Raw genomic sequence first — 27346 nt, forward strand, 5'->3', positions numbered from 1 at the left:
CTAGTTGGCAATGAAACATGTCGGCAAGTAAAGTGGTGTTGGTTGGATAGTTAGTAACCACACTCACTTTTTTTAGAATCCACACCCAACACAAGAGACAGATTAAAATTGCATATCTGTGTTGCTGTGTGGTTTATATGTTGTTTGACACTATATTGGTTGTCTGTGGTCTATTTTCACTGCATACCTTCACAAAACACTTTCCTTTATTTGTGTTTTTTGGACACATTTTTCTTTCCGAGCTTGATGGTGCAAATGATGAGAACAGGGCAATCCTGGTGAGTGCCTGCCAGGTTCCCGTTGGTGGTGCGCCCGTGAGGTGCCATCTCGCTCTCACACACTTTTTTCTTTCTTCTGTGTTGTATTTTGACACTAGGGTGTGTGTGTTTTTGTTGTCTCACAACTGAGATTTTACTTTCAGGGAATGGGCGAATGTTTAAAGAGGCACCAACTTTGGATATAGCTACTACCCCAATAATTAAAGAAAGGGGAGTAACCTTGTAATGTTTGTGCAACATATGGTATACCTCAAAAGGGTTAACTTGTAAGTGCCTATAAGGTCTAGGTCAATTGTATATTGATTGTATTGAGAGTGGAGGGCGACCTATGACCTGCTTTACCCTCTAGGCTCCTTGTTTATTTTCTGTACAAGTCAAAGTTTATTATGTTTTGGCTCTCGTTGAGGGCCACATAAAATTATACACACAATTATACATACAAATGATGAATAAATGACAACATAACACAAGTAAAAGAAACACTACTTATCTGCGAGTAAAGCAATCATCAACATCTCCCTGTATTTCATTAATAAATATCTAAAATCCCTTTAAAAAATTTAAAAATTCTGGAACAAAACATTTCATTTGGGGGGCAATAAAGTGCATGGAAGAACATTTTTACATTTACAATTCCCAATTGTAAACAAATTGGTTTCAACCATTTATGGCGCAATGGGCGCAATACAGGACAAATAAGCAAAACATGATTACGGTCCTGTACAGCATTATTACAAAAATTGCATAGAGGAGATATCCCGTACCATTTTGCTAAAAGTATATTAAATGGAAGCAAATTATGTCTTAAAAGGTACCATAATCTACGGACACTATGGGGAATATTCCAGATAAGATATTGTTGGGCTAATTTTGGGGTATATGTTTTTACCAGGGCTACCCTTTCTTTTTGTCTAGATTGGGCTAGTATATCCGACTTATAACTGAGTTCCCAGGACGTACTTTTTAATTTAGACTTTAGTTCAGATGGTGAAAGTAAGAATAACGTGCTTTCATCCAGTTCGAGCAGCGATACCGCTTTTCTAAAGTTTTTTACCAACTGCGAGAACTCGTTAAAGTTGCCCAAGAGTTCCTTTTTAATAATTTCTCTTAAGGTCCCCGGTTTACCTCTGGCCAAACAGGCTACCCATCTTACGAGGGCAACCAACCCCTGGGCCCAACAACTTCGAAGTCCGAATTCCAGCCTGCATGAAGATGTACAACAGGCTGTGTTAAGAGAAGAGATTTTTCTTAGTACCTTTCCTTCTATTTTTTGCATAAAACCCCATTGTTTCAACTCCACTAGTTCAATTCCATATAGAAGAGTTGCAGGAATTTTCACTCTAAATACATCCAGACAGAGGGAGAAATGCCTCTTCCCGGTAGCGTTATACAAAGAACATAACCCCATACCATGGGCCAGCGCTTTACGTGAGTTATGTTCAATATGAGGCTTCTCACTAAGATTAGCAGATATTATTTTACCTAAAAACGTATAGGTTTTAACCACCTCAAGTTTTTGTCCGCTAATAGTCCAATTATAGCTACCAGACCTGCATTTCTTCTTACCAAAGATGCACATGATTTTACTTTTAGAACTGTTAATTTTCATATAATGTGCTTCAGCAAATTGATTCAATGCGTGTAGACGATTAGATAGACCCTTCGGGGTCAAATCTAAAACAAGTATATCGTCCGCATACATTAGAATCGATATGGCTGACCCTCCAATTGTCGGGGCTAATCCCTCACAGACTGCAATGGAAGATGGTAAGTCAGCCGTATACAAAGAAAACAATATGGGCGCCAATATACACCCTTGTTTTAATCCATTCAGGGAGGGGATAGATTGAGAGAGACCCCTCTCTCCGCCTAGTAGCACCTTACACCATGTGTTCGAGTGTAGAGATTTAACAAGTTCGAGCAAATATCCTGGCATACCCAATGCAGCCAACTTTCTCCATAGCGTTGGACGATCCACCATGTCAAACGCCGTGGAGAAGTCTATAAATGCTACGTATACGCCACCACCTCGAACACGAGCATATTTATCCATAATCACCTGTAATAGTGTCAAATTATCTAAAGTTCCATGCTCTTTTCGAAATCCTGTCTGTTCCATGGGTAAAATACTATTTAAATCTGCCCATTCCATTATTAATATTAAAAGAATTTTAGCGAAAATTTTTCCTATTGAGTCCAATAAAGCTATTAGACGATAGTTAGAGGGTTTGTCCCGATCACCCTTTTTAAAAATTGGGATTAATATACTTCCCCTCCAAGAGTCGGGGACTGTTCGTAATTTAAAGCATGCTTGAAATACTGGAAGAAGAATCCTACTCCAGATGGTAACATCCTGCTTAATTATAGACATGGGCAGTTCGTCAGGACCCATAGCTCCGGAAGAGCGCATACTCTTTATCGCGGTAGCTATGGATTTCTCAGTAGGAAGTTCCATTTTGTGGTCACTATTTGGGCCTGGATCCCATGTATCCCCCCCTGCACCATTAGGTGCATATAAGGTGGTCACAAATAGAGTCCAGACATCTTCTGAAATAGCGATTGGAGTGGGAGTTGTTATTGAGCCACATCCTTTCCTTATTATGGACCAGAAATCTCTAGATTTATTGTAAGTCGAAGCCTCTCTTAGTTTGATCCATAGAGAATCTTCTTTTTCTCTTTTTATCTTAGATCTCAGTCTTACCCTCCTTCTTTTTAATACAGCTAACTGATACTCATTTTCCCTAGATCTATTAAGGAATTGTTTCCTGACAAGTTTATTTATCTCCTTATTTAATATTAGTAGTGGGCTAGGAGAAAAATGTATCTTTTTAGGATTTCCCTTAGTCCTAACCATTGCGGTGACTTTTTTGAGGAGATTTTCAAGATGAAGGAATTCCGTACCTTGCCAAAGGTCTAGTTCTAGTAGCGTTTGGGCAAGAATGTTTTGTACATCCTTAATATTGGTAGATCCCCAATAACATCTTCTTGACTTACACTTAATAGAGAGACCTCTATTCTTTAAAGACCAGGGATTAGTTTCAGGGGGAATTAGTGAGACAGTTATATTAATAATTTTATGGTCACTCAAGGGAGAGTAAGAGATCACCATATCTTTAAAGAAAGAGAACGTATCATAGTCCGTAATTGCGTAATCCAAAATAGATTCACCTCTAACGGATCCATGTGTATAGTTAGCAGGAGTATCAGAAGGCATCCTGCCATTTATGATAAGTCCCTCTAGGTAACTAAGTTCCTCGAGGAGAATCTTACCTCTTTTATTAGTTTTTATTTTAGTGGGCAGGAGTGCTTGAGGTATATTGTAAGCTTCTTCCTTAGATTTATTTCTAAACATGTCTAAAGTGAAATTAGACACTTTGCTGTTTAAGTCCCCCACCAGTAATATATATGGGGGGAGATCCTCCTCTAATAATTGTTTAACATAGGAAAACATACGCTTTAAAACTGTGATAAAATTATCATCAGGGGGAATATAGGCATTTAAAATTGTAAACGAAGACCGTTTGCCTGCTGAGGCTAGATTAGTAATGGTTATGGCTTGGAAAAGATTACTATTGTCCGTATAATGGGAGAATTGCCATTGTAGAGAGTTTGATAACAAACAGGCAATTCCACCTTTTGCATGGCCTTTTTTAGAGGGAGTCGCAGGGGCCTCCAGGACAAAATAATCTTTCCCTCCATATGGGAGATTTTTGCACCATGTTTCCTGGATACATATCACATCTGCATTTAAAGAAAATAGAAAGTCAAACTTCTCTGGGCAATTAGACAAACCGGCGGCATTCCAGGAGACAATTTTTAAATGAGTGTTAAAGATGTGGAGATAGTCGTGGGTTATTCGATGTGGTGTTTGATAAGACTCCTGGTAACCAGTTCCACATCTGATTGTCTTCTGTTAAAGGAATATCTGTGCTATCATGTAATGGGCGTACCTGAGAAACCATTCGTTTACCTCTGGAGACCCAAATTTTTAGATCTTTATTACAGGTAGGATAATCATCCTGCCCAGTAGCCAACTTTATATTTCTTTCAATAGAGGTAGTACACAGATTACTATTAACATAAGGTAACACGTCAATTCCTCTACATTGAAAAACTTCCGCTTGTTGAAGAACAAGATTAGCAATTATTTTAGAGTAAAACTTTACCCTTGTTCGTTGCCCATTTATTGACCTTATTGGGAGAACTAGATCAATATCATTCGATAAAATTAGTTTTAAGCTTTCTATCTCTTTAAAGCAGTTAAGCAACCAAGATCTGTTCAGTTTTAGGTCCAAATCAAACAATGGGAGAAAATCCAATGACAAAGTATCCACATTAAAAAAAGAACTTTTTACTGGCTGAATAATCGAATTCCTAACTACTTCAGGTTGTGGCCGAAAAATGGGTGCAGATGGATTAAATACCCTTGCTACTATCGGCGTGTTTATAGTGTCTTCAGTAGTTAAAGTTAGAGGATCAGGAGCATTTACCACGGGGCATGGAGCTACCCCCCTCATAGTTGGTTCAACCGGGGTACCCCCACATACATCGTTAGTAATACAATCAACTCCCTCTTTGACGGGGGTAGCCGATATCGAATTGTGTCCACTTTCGATAGTATCAGGCACTTCAGATATTATATGTTTTTGAAAAATGATTTGCCTTGGTCTTTTCTTTTTGTATTTACGTAACTGCTTCCTGTTCTTCCCTCTAGTTTTTACTTTTAAAGCTCTAATAGTCGTCAAAGATCCTTCTGATTCTTTTTTATCCTGGATAAAGATGGGAAAAAATTCATTTCCCACCGTTTGTGACACTTCTACCAAACTATCTTCCTTCCCAGTCGGCACTGGATCTTTTTTCTGTAAGAAGGAAGATGGGGTAGATGACTTAGGGGGCTTATGAATATCAACCTTTATAGACGATCCCAAAGGTGCATTTCCCCCCACAACATTAGTGCTATCAACATCTTTTTGGACAACAGGATCAATAGAGTTAATAGAAGGAGTAATCACATTCTCAACCTTTTTAGCCAGCAATACCTGCAATATCTCAGTAACTGAAGACAAAATACAGTCGGAGTTCACAGCAAATTTACCAAGTAAAAGTAATATAGAGGACAAGATTTGCTCAAGTGCTATGAGTGACTCAGATATAGGTTTCTCATTTTTTGGGTAGCTAGATGAAGTAAAAGCGCAAATCCCCGATAGATTAAATGGCGGAGATTTCAAATCACTCTGCATTGAGAGGTTATCATTGGATTTGATAGAAGGAGTGCTGCTATATAGTAGCAATCCTGAAGGCGTTTCTCCAGCTGGTGTTTTACTATCCACGAGATGAGTCAGAGATCTCTTGTCCACATATCGTCCACAGAGTTCCAGATCGATGCTAGTAGCAATAGAAGCATCACCCATATCTTCCTCCACATTGTCTTTTCCCTTATGGGAGTTATAATGTGATGCTTGCGATTTTGTTAACAAGGGATCAGAGTCAGCTCCGTTTACTGTACATAATGGGAGGATTACTTCATCTGGTTGACTCTGAAAAGGCATATTTGTTTCCATCATAGGATTGAACTGATAATCTGTCTCCATATTAGATTGCAGTTCCGATTGTGGTAATAAGTCTATATCAGTTTTTATTGGAGCTTCTAGGGATTTATTCATGCTTTTTTCCCAGATTTGTACCAACTGCATCTGACCTTTCAAAAGTACACTATTTTCGTGCTTTTTCTTCAGGGGAATAGATCCAGGATTTATACAAGGTTTCTCCAATATAACTTTCCCGGAGCGTAATTTCTTTGCCTCCATAATACCAGAGAGAAGACTAGTCCTACAGCAGAGTTCACAGTCCGAAATAAATAACACAATTAATAAAATATAAATTCACAGGGAGAGAAGGTGACGCTCACACAAGCAGATAACGTACTTCGTATCAGTAGACCAGTCTGCGTATTTTCATACAAATAAGAAACATTAAAAAACTTTGAAAAAATAAAAATAAAGATTCCAGGGCCCAGGCCCGGCCTACCTCGGCCACTGAGGGCCACAGAGGGCCCGCCCTTTGCCCGGGCTTAGCCCGGCGTCGCCGTCCCGCGATGCGCGGTGCTTCAGCGCAATTTGTTCCAGGTGAGGGGGGCGTGGCGGGGAGGTTCTCCAAGCCCAGCTGACTTGTGGGCGCTGATGTTCCCTGGCCTCCTTGACGGCCAACAAGCCCACACCAACGAGTGTTTCCCGCGAAGCGGGAAACGCGAGCAGTGGAGCACAAGCGCTGCCAGATAGCGCTGCAAAATCAATGGAGCACAAGCGCTGCCAGATAGCGCTACAAATTCAGCAGGAGCTTTGCTGGTTCAGGCGGCACAGCGAAAGTTCAACTGTCAAAGGAAACGGCAGCCGGCTTCAAAACTAGCAGCATAGGACTCCGCTCTTCAGCGGTGCTTCAGCGCAATTTGTTCCAGGTGAGGGGGGCGTGGCGGGGAGGTTCTCCAAGCCCAGCTGACTTGTGGGCGCTGATGTTCCCTGGCCTCCTTGACGGCCAACAAGCCCACAACAACGAGTGTTTCCCGCGAAGCGGGAAACGCGAGCAGTGGAGCACAAGCGCTGCCAGATAGCGCTGCAAAATCAATGGAGCACAAGCGCTGCCAGATAGCGCTACAAATTCAGCAGGAGCTTTGCTGGTTCAGGCGGCACAGCGAAAGTTCAACTGTCAAAGGAAACGGCAGCCGGCTTCAAAACTAGCAGCATAGGACTCCGCTCTTCAGCGGTGCTTCAGCGCAATTTGTTCCAGGTGAGGGGGGCGTGGCGGGGAGGTTCTCCAAGCCCAGCTGACTTGTGGGCGCTGATGTTCCCTGGCCTCCTTGACGGCCAACAAGCCCACAACAACGAGTGTTTCCCGCGAAGCGGGAAACGCGAGCAGTGGAGCACAAGCGCTGCCAGATAGCGCTGCAAAATCAATGGAGCACAAGCGCTGCCAGATAGCGCTACAAATTCAGCAGGAGCTTTGCTGGTTCAGGCGGCACAGCGAAAGTTCAACTGTCAAAGGAAACGGCAGCCGGCTTCAAAACTAGCAGCATAGGACTCCTTGTTGTTATCAAGGCATGATTCGCTAGTCATGCCCTAGAGATCATGCACGTAAACGTCCAGCAGTCAAACCACATTTATGGATCTAACAACCAGGCATGTGAACAAGAACATTCTCTTGCCAAAAGCATTAATCCTTTTGGATTGACTAGCTGGATGAGTTGCGGGGAACGAATTGGGTCTGACCTGAATAGAAGAGGCCTCACCCATGTGGGTCTCCAGTGTACAGTGCCTAGTTAGGAAGTCCTGGTCATAGGGTCCAGGCCTATGGCGTAGGGTGTTTGTTTGGTCAACTGACAGATGGGCAAGAACAAGGTTTGGACAATATAGCTGTCAGAGCATCATTAAATGGTAGCAAGAGCCCCTGGATGAAAATTTCTGCTTAAACATTTGTTTTTGTCCCAATAGAAGCGAGCAGCAGATAGAGCACCTCAAATGCCCTTCGAGCCACTATTGCAAACAAACCCTTTCTTCTATTGGTGGCCCACGTGATGAGTCAAGCTCCATACATCAGGGGAGGTATATAATCCACTGGCATTTTGTAAATCCAAGTATAGTGCATCATCAGTATAATGTGGAGGGAGACAATCTTCACCCTCTTCCTCATTATCAGTATCCTGAGGGACCTATGTGTTTCTTGTACAGGTTCATAGATCAAGGGAAAATGAGAGTGGACCCTCTGCGGATAGCGGCGTCGCAGCAGAGGAACTGGGTTATGCCAATCTGTACAATATAAGGTGTGATTATGTGATTTAGTAGCATGACATCAGTCAAACTCAGGCGGACGTCAGTACTTGTTCGGATATGGGTGTTGGCACTCGCTCTTTCATCAGCACTGATTCGACTGGAACACTCATGGATCTTGGGGCCAGTGTGGTAGTCTGTATTAGAGTTGGTATGGATGTGATAACGGGTCACAAGGAAACAGTGTGCATTGAGGGAGGACTTGCAGGAGGTTATTCAAAGCGAGACTTCTGTGGCTCTATGGGGCTCAAAGGCATGTCAGAGGAAGTCGGAACACATAAAGATATGTAGCATGACCTTCTTAAAGGTTGCTATCTGCTAGAGAGTTGAAAATGGCAAGGGGAACTTGGGCCACATCGGGACCAGCTTAGTAATCTGTTAAGGGCTTTAGAACCATGACCAGAGCCCAGGCACCAAAGAGATATCTTGTGCTGATCCGTGACTGACATCGGCTTACTACAGTGTTGTCATAGTTTGAAGCCTGTCGTTTTCGAAGGAGACATAATTTCCTAGCGCACTGTGATTTTCGAAGTAGTCAGTAAAACAACAAAGTAGACAGCAAACCTTCAAATCTGCATCAGAAGGCATGGAAAAAAAGGAACTGACATGAGCACACATGGGTGGCGCTTACATGCGTGGAGATACATCGCTACCTGGTGGCACACAGGAGCACTGCTATTGAAATTTTCCATATCCAATCTGGCTCCTGTCCCTATTCTATAGAACAGCATTCTCTAAATTAAAGGATAAACTCCACACTACATGAATATCACTAATAAAATACATTAAAATACTACATTTCAAAGATCACTTGGTGCTCTAAATAGACTAAAAGTTAAAAACTACTGGTCATTTAAATACATTCTCTTCAAACCAAATCTCCTCATAATATCCATTCACTTTCATGCCATATTCAGTGGCGGCTCCTCCGCTAAGGTGGAGGAGTTCGGTCCCACTGCTATTTGAGCAGTGCAAAAAAAAAAAACAGTGATAACAAGACTTTATCATTTTATTTTCCTGTGTGGGACTGGAGCCTAGGTGGGGCTGAGCAAAGGGAGGAGTGGTTAGGGAGTCTAAGTGTGAATTAATGTTTGGTCAGCCCACTTGGGTCAGCAAAACATTCATGCGCACTTAGCATGCTCTCTAGCTGGCTGTGTTCCACAACCCAATGGAGAACATGCCCCGGCTCACAGGCAGTGCCTGAGTGGTCAAATAAGCCGCTGAGACCAATCACTACGCTACTTATGCATCGTCGTGATTGGCTGGGAGAGTCTGCTTCCAGTGGTGCCAGTTCAGAGGACGAGGACTGAGGAGAGGGGTGTGGTGGCTGCAGCGAATGGAAGGTACGTTTATTTTTTTGTATCCATCCGCGCCTCCTCCCACCCCCCAATCACACCGCCCCCGTTCCGAGGCAGCAGCCACTGGCCATATTAATGCCAAAAACAGCAATATATGCAGGCTAAAGGGGCAAACGCTGAAGGGGACAGTGGCAGATATTGTGTGGGGTCCACACACACACACCTATTAAACAATTTTAAATGGCAACATTCTATATAGCAGTAAAGACATCCAAGGAAATATGGATTGTACCAGTAAAAAGTACACTGACATTATTGCTGACGCTAGTACTCATGACTCACCACTGGCTCGCATGTGGAAGTTCGGTTAGCAAGCAGGTTGAGAATTTGATATGGATTATTTAACAGGACCACCCGGAGTACAGTCAAGATGGCATGTATAAGCTGGGTCACCAAGCTTTCGGGTTCTCTCTAAATACAGGACATGCCCTCCGGCATGTGCTTCATGGCCTATGCAGTAGGTCTCTCAAGATCACAGCAAAATGTCAAGAGTCAGTAAAAATGGAACTAAATAACAAGATGCTGTCAATTCACTGATTACAGTGAATTCAGTAAATTGGCATACGTGGGTGTTTCATTAAATCTGTAGAAATTGAAAGAAGCTCAAAGCCTGCATGTGGGGGCTCAGTATTAAAGCTTACTCGACTGTCTCATGTGCTTCATAGCATACTGTACTGTTACCTGATCTATTTGAGACTGTGCCTTCTGAATCAAAGTTCACATTTTCAGAGCTGTCTGCTGTGCCAATTGAAGCTTCAGATTCCAGTGTTTCATCATCAGAAGCACGTGGTTCCAATGCCAGGATTTCAAATGCCAGCTCCACCCTATGAGAAACAGAAAGAAAATCAGCACAAAACTCAAGTTTACAGGATGATCGTGAGGACCTTAGTAAACTGAGTCTGTAAAGGAGGGAATGTGGAAGCAGCAAGTTGAAATGGGGGATACAGGAACTCAATGTAAACCACTCACCAAACACCCGGCTAAATCAATCAGTAATTAAAAAACAGCTTAATGATAATATTCACTACAGGGTATAGAGGGCATTTGGTAGCAAAAGTCCTAAGTAGGTACAATCAAAAAACAACCAATAGACTCACGAATAAATTACAGTAGCAGCAATACAGGGGTGTTACTGAACACCATGCACCTTGATACACTTATCTAATTTGCACTGTCAATGTCAGAATTCCAATATTTGCTAAGCATATGTTCAAATTCTCTGCAGACACATGACACACTGCACATTTCCTGATCGCACGACCTGCACTTTTTAAATTTCAAAGGGGAGAACAGTGGCCTTGCATGTTTTGCCTCCAATGTTTCAGTGCCAATGTGTCTAAAAACATCCATAACAAATAGCTGGTTTAATACAGCACGATTCCTCCACCCACTCAGTTCAATGCTCTCATATTTGAACAGTTTGATCCTGAGAACCTTTGTTGCTTCTATAGTCATGCCATAAGATTGTTAACTATAGATCCAACAAGGCTCGTTTCTCTAATGTATTATAGCTTCACTCTACTTACCCTGCCAACCAATCCTAAACCCAGAAGTAAGATGCTTATACTCTTCTTTCCACTCACCTAACAAATTCCATAAAACATCCTTAAACATGCCTAACTCACTCTCCTCATATCACTACAGTCAGAGCGTCAGCCTTGCCATATGATCCTTTATACTTGAATAGCAATGCTGAAACTTTCCATCTTCAATATTTTCATCACTCAAAAATGGCTAAATCCTCAGTTTAAAGCCCACCAAAAATTAGGAGTTGGCGTATTCAGCCCCGCCGGCGGAGTTATGGCCACTTTGCATTGAGTTCCGGTAAAGTTCCACTAACCTCCGTGTGGCAGAGGTTTTTCTTGCGCATGGCTCACAAACAGTAATTTGGGGAGCATGATTTGGTGAACGAAGCACGATTTTCGGTTGAAGGAGGGCATCCAGCAAGATTTCTCCATCACAGGCGGTCGCAAACGTTTGTGGTCAGAAAGCTGCAGCTGAAGTAGAAAATCTACTTGAGAGGCAGCAAAATCAACTTGAGAAGCTGCGCCTCTGGTGCGCAACGTGGTGCCATTGCGCCGATTTTTCACAGGAGAACACGCTCCCGGCACTAAATCACAGCGCAACGTGCCTATTTCCGTCCGACCGCAGAATCTTGAGGAGTTATTTTTGTTACTCTGCAGAATTCCACAGGGTTAAACTCTACAAGTTCCGCCCAGGCCCACCTCAAATTAGTAGTCATTTCAAGACTCACCCTGTTTGCTGCTCCTATGTCCCAGACATCAGCGTACTAGTTCCACCTGCCTACCATTCTTGTTTCTTTAGCTTCTTTAGGCTTGCCCTGTTCATAGGCCCCTTATCCCAGCAACATCCCTAGACACACATACCTGAGGTGAGATTTCTAAACTGCAGTACTGACCACTCCCGCAGCACCAGACTCCGATCTATAGTCGTACTCTGCTTATTAATGCTAAATCTCATCACTGTGATTCCTAATTAAAAGACTGGATGTTCTCTCAACTCTGCTCAGTTCTAGAATTCACTAGGATGTGGTTCTCAAATGTATTATCCAACAGCTGGATCTCTAGACCCCATCCTTCTTGACACAACTATATCCTTTGTGAACAAGCACTGGACTACTTCTGCACACGACATTTTTGCTGCAGACACTACATGCCTATGTAAACAAATAACCACTTTGTTACTTCATCACCTCGGTCAGAACCCTACTCATGCAGTTGCAGCTGGATCTCTACAATCTGCCGACCAGCCACACAGACACACATTCTTGCAGTAAGTTGAACAGATATTATTCGAACACTTCCTTGTCTCATTCTGTAGTATTCAAACTCACACTGTCAAACTAATACTGGCACCAGGCATCCACCCCAAGAACTCAAACTCCAGTGTTTCCTATAACTAAATGTCTCACTTTTCTTTCTGCAGGTTCTCAATCTGCTCAGTTAGAACCCTCTCCTCCTGCTGCATGGCAACCTGCTGCTGCTCTGTACCCTCCGAGTCCATTGTCTCTTCACTGCTGGCTGTCTCCTCTGGGACATCAGCCACAGAGGGCAAACGAGCTGTTATTGGTGAAGTTTGACTGGGGTAATTCCTCCTTCGCAGGTTTCCTTTACCCTGTAGATGAAGCCAGACAAAAAAAATAATGTTTGGTTTTCCACATAGTCCTATGCAGACTTCAAAAACACACAACACAATGGCCTATGCATGAAACCTCTCACTTCAAGTTTGTAAATATCTCGTGCCCTCATCATAAGTTCAGACACAGCTGCTGACATATAATTGAGACTAGAATGGTGTAATACTCAACATGCAACAAAGGTTAATGGTTATGATCACTTGGAAAAAACATAGTTTCTGTGTACAACACTCTCTAACAAAGGTACTGCAAGCAGAGTAAGCAAGTTGATGAGGTGTTGAGGTCCTTGGTTGTTCAGAAAAAGCATGGTCAGGCAAGATCCAGGGCATTTTGTCTTCTACTTGTGTTGAGCTTGATCCTCTACTGGAAGGTTAACACCTAACTGGTGAGTGAGACAGAAGACAATTTATAGAGTAACACAACAGGACATTGAGCAATCATTCTGAAAGCAATAAGAGCGCTCAAAAGCATTTATGTCTCTTCTCAACTTTTCCCAAGGGCCGTTGCAAATGAGTTTGATACTCAGATGTGAAGTAGGAAAACAGAGGGCAGTGGAGAACCAATCTAACTAATTACTGAATCAATTGCTAGTCGAACCTGGGGACGCAATGCCAGATTAAAGAGGGTCTTAAGGTGGCATACTTAAAAGCTGAATCTGTAATTGTAGATATAGGGGTGTTGACTCACTTAAAAAGCTCTATCTCACCACCTTGTGACAGAGTTGGTATCATGTTTCCTGCCTAATGGAACATATGTCAACAGTCCAAAATGGTGAGGCTGACCTCACAAAATCAAGAAGTTATGAGGTGAGTGATGTGTGGAATACATCTATACTGCAAAGAGAATGTAAACAAGGTTGATTTCAATGTATGCAGCAAAAAGATTTAGGGCCTTATGTATGAAGCTCAAATGGGTTCGCAAACAAAGAAATTCGCAGAATTTCGGCGTTTGCAAACTCATTTTCGCTAAATGGTATGTATGTAGCAAATTTGAGTGCAAAATAAGAAATCGCAAATTTGCGATTCCTTATTTTGCGATTGCATTTAAGGAATCGCAAATTTTGCAATTCCTTAAATGCAATGTATGAAGCACCCAAGTTGTGCGACTTCTCATTAAGAAATCGCAAATTACCACCAACTTCAAGTTGGTGGTAATTTGCGATTTCTTTCACAAAAGCACTTTTTTGCATTTGTGAAGGTGCCATGTGGTGCACATGCGCGCACACGTGAATTTCAGGGGTGCATCAGGGTGTCCTTATGACACCCTTGCACGCTTGAAATTATTCTCAATTTGCGATTCTCAAATTGCGAATCGCAAATTGAGAATAACTTCACATTCATTCCTACTTGGCCCATAGAAATGAATGGGAAATTATTCCTTAATTTTAAGAAATCGTTAAAAAATGTGAATTTCTACATACATACCAATTTGTAAATCTCAAATAGAGATTTTAAAAAAATCGCTATTTGAGATTCGCAACTCTGGATGTTGATACATCTGCCCCTCAGTTACCTTTACGGTCACTATGGTGCTCATCTAATGGGTATCCCCTAATACCTAGTGGCAGATGAACTTGTCAAGGCTTTTATTTAAAAACCATGCTATTAAAGACATGCAAATACACAGTACATGGACAGGACCCTCTCCCAAATGTGGGTGCACAGCAACATCATTAGGAATGGATATTGGTGGTAACAAGGCAGTGCCAAAATCAAAGTAACAGAGCCACCATGAAGGTAACTTTAGCCAAGGCAACCACCTAACTCTTTCCCATTCCCAACTGATGGGTATATTCCCAAGGAAGAGGAAAATAAGATAGAAGAGAAGCAGAGGTAGTTCAGGACGGGCAATGTCTTAGCCATTTTTTAAGACCTCGATGCTCACTGTGCATCATTTTGAGACAAAGAATTAGGAGCAGAGCATCTGCAGAATGTCTGATGTGAAGCTAATGTAGGCACTCTTAAGCTTCCACAGATGTAATAATCTACCATCGTGTGATGTAGGTCCTTCATTAAATTAATTGGCACTTGCATCATGGGTAGTTTCCTGTATACTTCAAAGTCTGCATCATAAGGATCATAGTGACAATCCTAGTATACACTATTATCTAACCTCTCTTCCTCATGCACTCCTGGTTAGTTTGGGTGATATGCAGTTTGCTCATTTTCTGGATTATAGTGCGGCAAATAGCCACACTCTTTTTCCATGCCCACGTATTTTATTTGGACTAGGCTTGAGCTATATGCTGCACCATAAGGATCGTTTGGGTTCGATTACTGTTCCGCTTCTGCTTCCATGAGCTTGGCTGGTGGTTGCGGTGGAATTTTACTGGGAGAAGTATGTTCTGGTAAAATTTCTGACAACAGATGTTTTTTCCTTGGTTTGAGATCCTTTGCTGTCGGGTCATCCGTCAACGAGACTTTCGTTGCTGGGTCTGAAAACGGGGGATTCTTCATTGATGGTCTTGTGGTGGGACTGTCGGTTGATAGTGAGGCAGTTATCATCATTGTAAACCAAGTCATCACAGACATCAGTTTTAATGATAGTTTTTGACTCCTTGTGATGTTGTTGACTAACGGACCATTGATGGAAGAGTTACTTACCTTCGGTAACGGTATATCTGGTAGAGACACAGTCTAGCCGCAGATTCCTTAACTTAGAATATCTCCCCAGGCGTCAGACTGGATCCGGAAATTCTTTTTCCCCAGTAAAACCTCTGTAAGCAGTGAGGCGGCGTCGCCCAGCTCTGTACTGACGTCATCCACGGAAGTGACGTCAATGGAGCCATATATGCCCCGACCGGCATGCTGACTTCAGTTTTGTCAGGAAACTTTTCCACATCACAACGCGGAGCCATGCAAAAACTGCGATAGCATAGGAACAGGGTGTGTTAAAAAATGAGCAAAATCGTTGAAACAACGACAAGTAACAGAAAAAAGAGAAATAATAGGAAGTTGAAAAAGTACCCAGTGGGACTAAAGGGAGCTCACAGAGCACTTGCTGCAAGCAAGGGACCACCAAATTGCCAAGCCGTGCCCCACCTCGAGGGGGTAACGGCTGCAGCACAAAAAATACACAGCTTGTCATCATAGGAGGGAAATGAAAAGAACCACCATATTGTAGCAACATGTTGCAAGACAAGTGACTAGAAGTGAACGACCACCAGAAAGTTCACTACACACACCCTCCAGAGATGGAAGGACTGTAGCACTAAAGAAAGCCTAACCCAACCGACTGCTATAATAAGTTGGAGGCACAGACGTGGATGGCGGGAGGAAATTAAAAACAGAAGAACTCCACGTGTGAGGAACGCAGGTGGAGCAACATGAGAAGGCAGTGAAAAGTATAGACTTCAACCACCCACAAGCGTGGATGGAGTGGAGAGCCAAAGGGCTCGATATTCGAACAACACCCCCTGGGCCAAATGGAAGGTGCGAGAACACGCCACCAACCAAACACTAGGATGGAGGGGAGGCCGAAGGGCCCCACGCAGAACAAAACACCCTACCCCAGTGTGCGGCGCGAGAGCACTCCTCCGGAAGACCAAGGCTACCAGAAAAGGTGCGACTAGGTGGAAAAAACACCTTATGAAAAGGCTTTCGCAGAGGGGATGGGCGGTTGTTAAGGAGTCTGCAGCCAGACTGCGTCTATACCAGATATATCGTTACCGAAGGTAAGTAACTCTTCCATCTGATAGAGACATCTAGCCACAGATTCCTTAACTCAGAATAGATACCAAAGCCATACCCCATAGGAGGAGGGTCTGCGAAACAACCACCAAGTTCTAGATATTCGTCAACAGGCTGGACGAGACATGGTGGGAACCGCAATGGCAGGGCATCTGACATTAGACCCAGAAAACTCTGTAAGGAACATGACAACGGTAGAGCATACCGCCTGAACACACACCACAGTGGATGCCAAAACAATATGGGGGACAGTCCGAAGACTGTCCAGCCAAGAACTGGAACCGCAACAGGAGACCCGAATGTGTAAGAAAAAACCCACATCAAATATGCATCCCCTAGGACATGCAACAACAGTGGCAGGGCTGAACCCATAGTCTGGTGCCAATAGAGACAAAAGAGACACCATGGAGCAAAAGCTGAGTAGGTAGGCATGCAGCCAAACGTACCAAAAGGTACCAATGTTAGGGGACAACCTGCGAGCTAGGAACACATAGGGGACTCTATCCCGTAGGAGAGAGTGAGCAAGAAGGCCAGATACTAGGGCAAAAAGAACCTAGTATGCGAGCACCCCCGTGGCATGTAGAACCTACAACATATACACTAAGAGACAGGAATGTTGCCACACATAAATGAAGGGACGAAACCCCAAACAGGGGAGTCGCTCAATTGGTACCACTGTACCGGTGTGCAGCAGATCAGTCACAGAATGCCAAGAAGAAGACATGCACAGTAATGCTACCTAAAGAAGCAACTGTGCCAGAAATGGGAGTAAGAACTCACCCCCAGAAAAACAGCTGGTGGGGAGCTCAACACTAGTGCTACAAATGTGAGTAAGAATCCACACCCGGAGAAACAGCTGGGGTGGAGCACAGTTTCGGGGGCAGAAAGTTATAGACAAGAGCCACCCTTTGAAGAATTAAGAAATATGCACAGGACAGGAGCGGAAAAACCGACCCCCCTGTCCTGCAAGAAGCAAGGGTCAGGAGACCCCGTTAGGGAGGTGGGGTAGGAGGCAACACACAGCCGAGACTGAGCAGTCAGGAACTCCCCTCGCCATAGGCAAGAACACCGACAGTGCTTGAGCCACAAGAAAGAACGTAGAGCACAACCTGTGTGCACCAATACGGCGAGTATTCACAGAATACAGAAGAGACTGCTCCGGAACGGAACAGAGGGACCTGCCTCCCAGGGACGCATGTCCAGCTGTAGACAGGCAAGGCAGACACACTGAGTCTGCAAGAACACGCCAGGAAAAAACAGGCGTGACAAAAGTCCAACAAAACAGCAGGGAAGGACACCCTTACCGAGGCGTGAATGTACTACGGATGAACCGTAGATGACCCATTGTAACCACTGGAGAGAGACCAATCCGATGGATCTCATCAGAGGAGACATCCTACAACAGTAGGAAGAGTGAACTTGCGGCAAAACTTCCTGGGTAAGGAAGAGTAGCAATATAACTGTCAACAAATACCCCACATAGGGTAAGACAAAAACCCTACAAAAGAAGGGTTCCTCTTGAGACAAGCTCGTGGGCAGAGGCTCAAAAGCAAGGTAAACACAGCTATACCAGCTGACCCAGAATACGGAAATAACATGGCTGAACAGCCACACAGCTCAGAACAGCTGTAACCCAGAACGGGTAACAGTGAAGAAAGTGACAGCACCATCACCAAACCAATACTTCTGCACGAGGATTAAAACCTTGAAAGACAAGCAAACATAGACAGGAGGCGTCTGACCGCCGAATCAGCATGGGCATCAAAAAGAGTGACCCGATCAAATGGTAAATCTCTAAGCCGCTCCTGAACATGCTCTGGGAAACACTATTGTGCTACCACGCATGGCGGCACATGACAACCGACCTGGCCATAGTCCGACCCATGGAGTCAGTGGTGTCCATGGCAGACTGAATCGAAAATTGCGCCATATTATGGCCATCATGGATTATGCGGGACAGTTCGGCACGAGAGTTCTCCGGCAAGGAGGGGAGGAGCTGCTCAACAGGGTCCCTAAGGGCAAATGTAGCTCAGGCAAACACAAACAACATGTTCAGGGACCGGAGTCCTGCGCTGGGTGAGGCAAACACATCACGGCCACATGAGTCCAACCACCGAGACTCCCGAGTGGAAGGATGCAGCGGAACAGGAGTAGTCGAGAGAGCTGCCTGAATCACAAATCCACCAGCCACAGGATGGAGGGTCAAACAGGCGGCGTCATTGGGAGCTGGCCGATGACGATGTGCCACAGCACAATCCACGGGGTCCCCCGAAAAGGGCCTCGCCCACACCCCGAGAAGGATGAAAATTAATGACTCTGCAAATGGCAACAATGTCGCCATGTACCGCACCCTGGTGGAGAAGATTCAGCAATGGCTCCGAAGGCCTAGGGACTGAGGGCGGCTGCATCCTCAAAATGTCTGCAGCTCTGCAAACAGCCCTGATAAACATCCCACTAGCCTCCGTGGCCCCGCGAGGCGGTGACAGCAAGTCATCAGTAGGTGACGGACGCAAGCTAATCCGGTCACGTAACAGAGGCTCAGCAAAAGGTTGAGTAGGCCAATGCTCTGGAGAGCGCTGACACGACTCAGGGGGTGGGGAATTCACTGGGACCACACCCTCCACTAATAAAGCCGGAGATGGTACCGGAGTTGAAGCGACATCGACCCGGCGTTGTCGACCTCCGAAAAGGTCTCGACTGATGGAGTGGAGCCTGTGTCGTCGACCTCCGAAAGGGCCCCGACCTGCCGAGTCGACCCGGCGACCTTTGAAAAGGTGTCGACCGGGCGAGTCGAGCCGGCATCGACGACCTCTGAAAAAGCCTCGACCGGCAGAGTCGAGCCGGTGTCGGCGACCTATGGAAAGGCCGTAACCGACCGGAGTCGGATTGGTGACGACTCAACATCTCCCGAGGTGGAAACCTGCAGGGAGAGTGTGTTGAAGCGGTGTCGTGCACCGCGCTGCAGCCACCTCCAGCGATGCAGCAGGGAGCCTTGGAAGGCTGTGCGACGGCGCTGTGGAAAGGCTAGACGTCGTGGGATGCCCAACCGGGCTGTGTCCCGATGTTGCGGCGACTCAGGAGTAGGAGTCAGGGCAATCGGTCGGTGCCGAGGGTAAACCCGCCGGCGGAGTCCCGACCTGAGTTCCTACCCCCACTGTGGGGCCTGAAGGCGCGCCAGGGAGGGGGGTCAAAGCAAAAAAGGACTGCAGGGTCCTCCAGTAGTCCTCCATCTGAGGTTGAGTCGCCCCATCTCCCGAAAACGGGAGATATGCAAGGCCCGACTCTTGGGGGCCCGAGTCCGGCAAAGACTGGGAGCCGCAGGCCCCGACATGATGTCGATGCGAAGCAGACGACTTCCGCGACTTCCGTTTGTGCTTACCTGAGGTAGGTGAATAACGGCAACGGTCCCGGGACCTGCCCCGAAAAGGAACGCCCTCCTGCGTGGACTGGCGCAGCGTGGACGTCTCCGTTGGAAGAGGAGACCGGTGTCGCGAGGGGTCATTTCGCAGACAGCAGCTTCATGTGGCGCTCCCGAAGGTATTTCGGCTGCAGCTGGCGGCAAGCGTCGCACTCCACAGAGTTGTGGTGCTCGCCCAAGCACCATATAAAGATTTTGTGAGGGTCCATCGCTGACATCTGTCGCAAGCAGAACCGGCACTGCTTAAAGCCCGCAAGCATCGAACACACTGTTACTTGACGCAAAAAGGCGTTGAGAAGGCCTGAAGATAAGAAAAACAGGCCAGAGGTATCACTTTTCCAGATCCGCGTTAGAACACGGAAAAGAAGAAAACTGACATCAGCACGCCGGGAGGGGCATATTTGGCTCCATTGATATCACTTCCGTGGACGACGGAGTGCAGAGGTATTGCCGGGGGAAAAGATTTTCCGGAACCAGTCTGATGCTTGGGGAGATATTCTAAGTTAAGGAATCTGTGGCTAGATGTCTCTATCAGATAATGAGATTTACTTAGCTGGTGGAGGCTGATTCTTCTGTTTAAGATATCTTTTTTTGTACGTTTTGTTTATTATTATAATTTTTTTTTTTATAGAGTTAAAGAGGTCCTGCAAAAAATAAGCAATTGATTCAAATCCACTCCTTGAAGACCAAGTTAATTACCTTTGATAATGCTCTTTCTGGTAAAGAATCTATCAAGCCACAGATTCCTCACCTTTTGAATATTTTCGAGACGTCAAACTGGAACCAGAAACTTTTTTCATAGGACCTCTGTGTGCCGAAAAATGTTGCTGTATGGCTCCACACTGACGTCCTTCTGCTCTGGAAGTGACTTGCCGGGCCTATAAAAGCACCACTCCGGTGCGCCCCCCTCAGTTGCTTTCGAAATTGTCCTAGCCTCATGACATGGAGCTCCAAAAGCAAATTGGCATATTAGTGTGCAGATTCCTAGACTTGGGATGTTATTAAGAGGTAGAGTTCAATCACAGAACAAGGAGGATTGGAGGGTCGGTGAGGATTCTGTGTTTAGTTATAGCCTCTACCAGAAAGGCAGATACTGAAGGTAAGTAACTTGATTTCTGATAGAGACTTCTAGCTGAAGATTCCTCACCTTTTGAATAGATTCCAAAGCAGTACCTATTTGGAGGTGGGTCTGTGTGGGGACTCAAACCAGAAAGTCTTGCACATTAGAGCTGGCAAAATGCCCTCTCTGCAAATCGGACTGTCCAGACAAGAGTGCTTCGTGAACGTATTGAGGAATGCCCACGTAGCTGCCTGGCAGATGCCTATGACAGAGACTCCGTGTGCTAACACACTGGTAGCAGCTTTGCCTGTAGCAAAAGGAACACGCAGTCCTTCTGGAGGCTGCTTTTTAGCCAATGCATAGCAAATCCCAATGCAGAGCACATTCTGTGCAAGATAGTCGGCTTCTGCACAGCCTTGCCTTTTTCGCTCAGGCAAATCGCATAAAGAGCTGAACGTCCACCCAGTGGTATTTGGTATGATTAAAGTAGAACTGAGCGCTCTTTTGGGGTCTAATTGATGGAATCTCTCCTGCTCTTCTTTACAGAGGTGAGGCGGAGAATAAAACACTGGCAGGGTGATGATTTGATTGACGTGGAACAGTGCCACAACATTTAGTAGAAATGAGGCTCTAGTTGGCAGAACCAGCTTATCAGGGAAAAAGGAGGTGTATGTTGGATGAACAGAGCTTGAAGCTCTTTCACACACTAAAGAGGAGAGAGCAATCAGGAATGCAGTATTAATGGTTAGAAGATGCAGAGGACAGCTGTGGAGCGTCTCGAACAGAGTACACATCAAGGACATCACACCAGGTGATTTAAACAAGGAGTACTGACTAGGCAACCATAAGAAGGCCAAGAGGGCTGAAATATAATCTTTAAATGTGTCCAGGGCAAGGCCTTGCCAGGCTAGAGACAGAACAAATAACAAAACATCAGATAGTTTGGCTTGGAGGGGGTCAACCGGGCAAGTTCTGCACAAAACCACAAATTTGCCCCAACAGGCTTATACAGTTTTCATCGTGGGCTGCAGGTTGACATCAGTCACCTCCGGGGGAAGGTCAAAGGTGTTTAGTTGTTGCTGCTATATCTCCAAGAATGAAGAAAGCGGTGTGAAAGACAGGTGCAGACCCGTGCCCTGTTGCTGAGACCACAGGTCCTCTCAGATTGGCAGCCTGATCGGAGGACAAATGCTCAAGTCCAGGAGGTCTGGATACCAAACTCTCTGTGGCCCAATCCAAAGCCACTAGGATGACTTGGGCATAGTCTGTCCTGATCTTGAGAAGTCAGGGCAGGAGTGGCATTAGCTAGAAGGCATATAGGAGACCAAAGTTTCACTCGAGGATGAAAGCATCTCCGAGGTTGAGATGTCCTGGAAACAGTGCTGACATTTCACTGCATTCTCGGAGGTGGCAAAAAGATCGAGCCAACGTTCCCACCATTGGCGGACAAGACCTCTACCACTGCGTGTAATTACCACTTGTGATCAAATAGGCACTGGCGGCTGAGCACGTCTGCTCAGGCATCCACCAGCAGGAAGATTCCTCGTCAGTCCAGCTATTTACAGACGCACAGGGCCTCCTGGCACAGGATTCGTGACCCCACCAAGCCCCATTTGTTGCAGTACCACATGGCAGTGGTGTAATCCGTCAGCACCTGCACCAGCCTCCCTTTGATGGACGGCAGAAAGGCTTTCAGCGCCAAGTGGATGGCTCTCAGCTCCAGAAGGCTGATGTGCAGCCGGGACTCTGCTAGAGACCAGAGGCCTCTTATCTAGACCTCTCCCAGATGGCCGTCTCAACTCAGAAGGGATGCATCGGCCACCACTGTCAGGTCTGGGTGGGGAAGGGAGATAGATCTGCGGCTGGCCCAATCACAGTGCAGCAACCACCTCTGCAGAACATGGTCAGAGAAGTCCACTTGATCTTGGACCCACTGGAGAGCCCGCACATGGTACCTTGGTATTGTCGACCTGCTGGATGCAGGAGGCTATCAGTCCCAGTAGCCTCAAAGTCTACCTCACTGTAATCCAGGACCATGGCTGAAAGATTGGGATTATAGCCTGAATGTGCTGGATTCTTTCTTCCGGGCGAAAGGCACAAAACCGTTTCCAGAGTGGCTCCAGGATTACTCTGGTGTGCACACCGCCTCGCACTAAGCAAAACCCTTAACCTATAATAAGCCAGCAAGATGCCAAGTACTTTGTCTATTACTTCTACATTAATTAGCATCTATTGGGCTTGAAAAAGTAGCCTAAGTAGTGCGAACTCAAAACACACGATGCGTTGGATGCTCTTTCACAGCGTCTTGTAGTTTTCAAATGGACGCTGCAACATTGTATTCATTTTCCTGCTGCTCCTCAAGTCTCTTCCGATTCACACAAAACTGACGACAAACCAGAAAGATTGTTCTCTTCGTGCCTCTCCGACCTTTACTGACGCAACAACATAGTTTCGTAAATTAAATGTCTTTCTTTTAAGATATTGCACACTGAGTGAACGCGAGACATTGCTCAATAGAGAAAAACAACAGTTGAAGTGCGCCACTTCAAACTCCTCACGCTCGGTTGAAAACCAAGCAATAGCGCAAGGTGAAAATAAACTAGAATGCGGACCTCAAACAACATGGCGGCCACCATGTTGGATGTAAGCGCCTTTAACCACACACAATAAACACTGCAATAACCTCCAAAGATGAGGACGTCTTCTGACCCAACTTGGATACAGAGCAGGCTTAAAGGTCTGATGATGTCTCTTGACGACAGAGAGACTGGATTAGCAGAGGCAAGCAATCTAATTCCTGACACGTGCCGATGGGTCGAAGGACGGGAATATAGAATTAGGCGTCCTGCAGTTCCAACACCACCATCCAGGGTGGAGGACAGGCAAGAGTAAGCATTTTGAACAGGCCTGTGTCCTTCATGCGCACCAGTTAATAGCAGGAACAGCACCCATGCCCCACTACTGACAGTGGCACCCTCACAACAGACCCTTTTGGACTTCCTACTGCAAATTGGAGAGATGGTCCTCCATCAGTCGCGGGGGTGATAGTGGGAGGTGCACGTTGGGAAGAAAGGAAGGGTAGGGCATTACCTTTTCAGACAATTTGCAGTACCCACATCTCCGATGTTATATCCTGCCAGCCTAGTTAGAATTCCTGCTGGGGAAGGACAGGCTAGCAGTAAGGAACGCCTCATCCAAAGCCACAGAAGGAACTCTGAAATTGTTACTGGCAAGGCTGGTTAGAAAGGCCCAAGAGCGAGTGGAAGTAAATGTAAATGTAAATGTCGGAATTTGTAAAGCGCACAGCTACCTCCACCGGAGGTGTCCCGGCGCTGTCCGTATACCACTTAGGAACCCTTCCTGGCTTTCCTGGGAAATGTCCACTCCTGGGCACCCCCCAGGTGCAGCCAGGCATCCCAGCGCTTTTGGGGCCGTTGTGGAGACTAAGCAAGCTATTGCCCAGAGTTGCAGCGTGGGACCCATGATCAGAACAGGCGCTGAGGCGAGAATATCCAGTCAGGGGAATTAATGAGCCGGAGACCTGCCGAGGCGGGAATTGAACCCTGGTCCCTGGCCAGAGCTCTGCATCAAGGTCTGCCTGCTCTAACCATTGAGCCACACTTCTCCACTGTCCGACACACACACACTTCTCCTACTCTCCTTGAAACGTTCAAGGGAAAATTTGCCTTCTCCCGGAACAGGCAAGTTCAATTGAACAACATGTCCATCAGAAAAGACTGGACATCACTGAGACCCCAGTTTAAAGAAACCTTGTATGGGAATGAATGGCAAAACTGGTTCCAAAAGCCATCAAACTGAGTCGGTGGTGTCCAGCCACAATGAATTGTACACCTGGCCACATCATGACCATCCTGAAAGACCTGTGATAGAACAGGGCATAGGTCTTCAAGAACACCTTGGAGGACTTGTGCCACAGAGACCCAGAGGGCATGAGTACAGCAGTCCAGCTAACAGCAGAGGATAATTGACTGGAGGGTCATACTGGCCATGAGAAAAGGCGTTTTCTGAATGTCTCAACTCACTTCGATTCCCTGTCCGAGCAAAATGTAGGAACATTGTGTGGATTGGTCCGGTTGGTGGAAACCTGCACCACAAGGCTCTAAGGAGAAGGGTGTTGGGATAAAAATGCCAGGTTGCTAGGAGCAGGACGATGGTGTCTGGCGATTTGCCAGTTATCAAGAGGGTCGGCCTAAGCCCCTAGTAGTGTGTCTGTCAAGGCCTCAATAAACAGTAGGAGAGGTTCAGAAGTACTCTGGCCAAGATGCAGGACTTTGGTTAGAATGTTTGTTTTTAACTTCATGGTTAGGAGGTGGAGGTCAAGGACTTCAGCCACCCTATGCATAACCATGGCGCAGGATGCATATTCTTCTGTGGTCAGGCTAGGAGGGGAGGAAAGGGCGGACTTAGGTGAAGGTCCAGCTCACTAGCGTCTAGCACTTCTTCATACTAATCATCATCGGCATTCGGCTGAACAAACTCACAATCCTGGTTATATTCGTTATCAGAGTCCGATCCAAAAAGAGAATGCAAAAAGTGTTGCCTGACTGTGTTAAGGCGAGTGCAGAAACCTTAGTCAGAATTAGCTTTGATGTCGGTCAAATTCGAACCGGTGTTGAGTTGCGTTGGAGAGACAATCGGGTCTTCCTCCTTGGTTAGCAAATACCAGGCCCGGAGTGCGTAAGGGTCCAGGAGGTGGCATGGGCACTAGAGCTGAGGGCGGAAAAAATCAGAGGGTCCAGGTGACGCTAAGGGCAAACACCCCATCAGTAATTCAGGTGGCAGGCCTCTTGGTTCCGTGCTACCTGAAGGCGCATCAAAGGGACTCAGTAACAGGCCCGGTCGACACGGCTTGCGGGTGGAAGGTCGACCGCACGTGGTGGGGGAGGGGTGTGCGGCCACAGGCTGCATAAAAAAACAAGAATAAATACGAATAAATACAACTAACTTAATGCAGCCACCGGCTCCCGCGCCTTCTTTCCTGCTTGCCTGTGTCCGACTCGAGGTCGGAAAAACAAGCAGGTAGCCAGGTTCCCACCCCTAAGCCAATCACAATAGCCTGCATGGAGAACAGGGGAGTGCAAATGACTGGTTTGGGCGGCCCGAAAATGCCGACCAAACAGCCGCTGTGAACTCAGGACTGGGTAAACCACTCCTTACTTGCCCTGCTCCATAATCAGTTGCAAAAAGAACGATTGATGGACAGAATGCAGAACAATGTCATACAATCACCCCATTACAGAGATCCTGGCCTAAATCCATCGTTTTTTTGCTCCCCAAGTCATTACAGTTTGGACCCAGCCATATGCAAATCAGTCTTGACCCTGCACCCAATGGGAACAGTCCAGTCCGCACTGCCAGGCCTGGTCCTACCTGGACTGGAAACAAGCATCCTAGGACTGGTTTCGGGGTTTCACCCCTCATTAGCGAGGATGGCTTGACCCCAGTTGAATGAAGAGCACGGGGACCCACATCTGGGCTGGACTGTTCCCATGAGGCGCAGGGTCAAGACTGATTTGCACATGGCCAGGTCTCACCTGAGGTGGCATGGTGAGCGAAAGAATGATGATTTAACCTAGATCTCCTGACTGGGGGGTGAATATTTTGATTTGTTCTGCATTCCGTCCATCTATTTTTTGTCTTTTGCTTTCTTCCCCTAAGTGCGCCGGGTATGCCCAGACGTGGGTCCCGGGCTCACTAGTTTCAAGTTATCCTGGCTGATGAGGGGTGAAACCCCAAAACCGTTCCTAGGATGCTTGTTTCTGGACCAGGGAGGACCTGGCTTGGCAGTTCGGACAGGACTGTTCCCATGAGGCACAGATCTCTTGAGTGGGGGTGAATGTTTTGATTTGTTCTGCATTTAGTCCATCAATTTTGTGTCTTCTGCTCCGTAATCAGAGCAGCCCCCCCCCCCACCCGCCCGGCAAAAAATAAATAAAAAGGTAATAACTGAAAGTTATTACCATTTTATGTTTTTGCTTCTCGCACTGCGAGAAAGCAGGGGGCAACGCTCCTCCGCCATGGTGGAAAAGCCGACACTGCTCAGTTAAGAACCCAAGAGCCAGAGCATGGCTGAGCGAAATAATTCAGTATGACACGGCCCCAGAAACTTTGGTTGTTCCAGACACTGATGCAGAATCGGCCTACTTCGGAAACTGGACCATTCACACTTTATCAGGGGAGTGGCAACAGCGCAAAGCAGCAGAACTTTGCTTCGACTGCTTATGGTTTTAGAGTTTACCTGAGCATTTGTAGTGCGACAAAGCCCTCGTTTGAAAGCGGTTCCATTGACTAAGGAACGGTAACAAGCTTTGGACTTGGAGTGGTCCTGGTGCTGCGTTTTCTTGTGCTTGGTGATGTAGATGTTCACCTCGTGTTCCCTGGTGGCCTTTGTTCACCAATGTGCAGTCTCTGGAGGTCTTCGGAGTCGTGGCTTCCACCCCAGTCAAGTTACTTACCTTCGGTAATGATGTATCTGTACGAAACATACATTAGTTATAGATTCCTTACCTTAGAATTACCCCCAGGAGGCAGACTGGATCCAGAGA

At 46.0% G+C, this 27346-nt stretch overlaps 1 protein-coding gene across 4 annotated transcripts in view; it reads right to left on the reverse strand.

The window, feature by feature from the left end:
- Positions 1–27346, reverse strand: part of MYO9A (myosin IXA) — a 1257959-nt gene that overhangs the window by 24722 nt on the left and 1205891 nt on the right. For all 4 annotated transcript variants that reach the window (XM_078685018.1, XM_078685017.1, XM_078685015.1 and 1 more), the window contains 2 exons: positions 12389–12591; positions 10138–10280 (listed from right to left, as the gene is read on the reverse strand). In XM_078685018.1, coding sequence (XP_078541144.1) covers positions 10138–10280; positions 12389–12591 — 346 coding nt within the window. The remainder of the gene's footprint in view (positions 1–10137; positions 10281–12388; positions 12592–27346) is intronic.

The sequence above is a fragment of the Lissotriton helveticus genome, chromosome 3_2 (assembly GCF_964261635.1).
Source record: "Lissotriton helveticus chromosome 3_2, aLisHel1.1, whole genome shotgun sequence".
NCBI classification, from domain to species: Eukaryota; Metazoa; Chordata; class Amphibia; order Caudata; family Salamandridae; genus Lissotriton; species Lissotriton helveticus.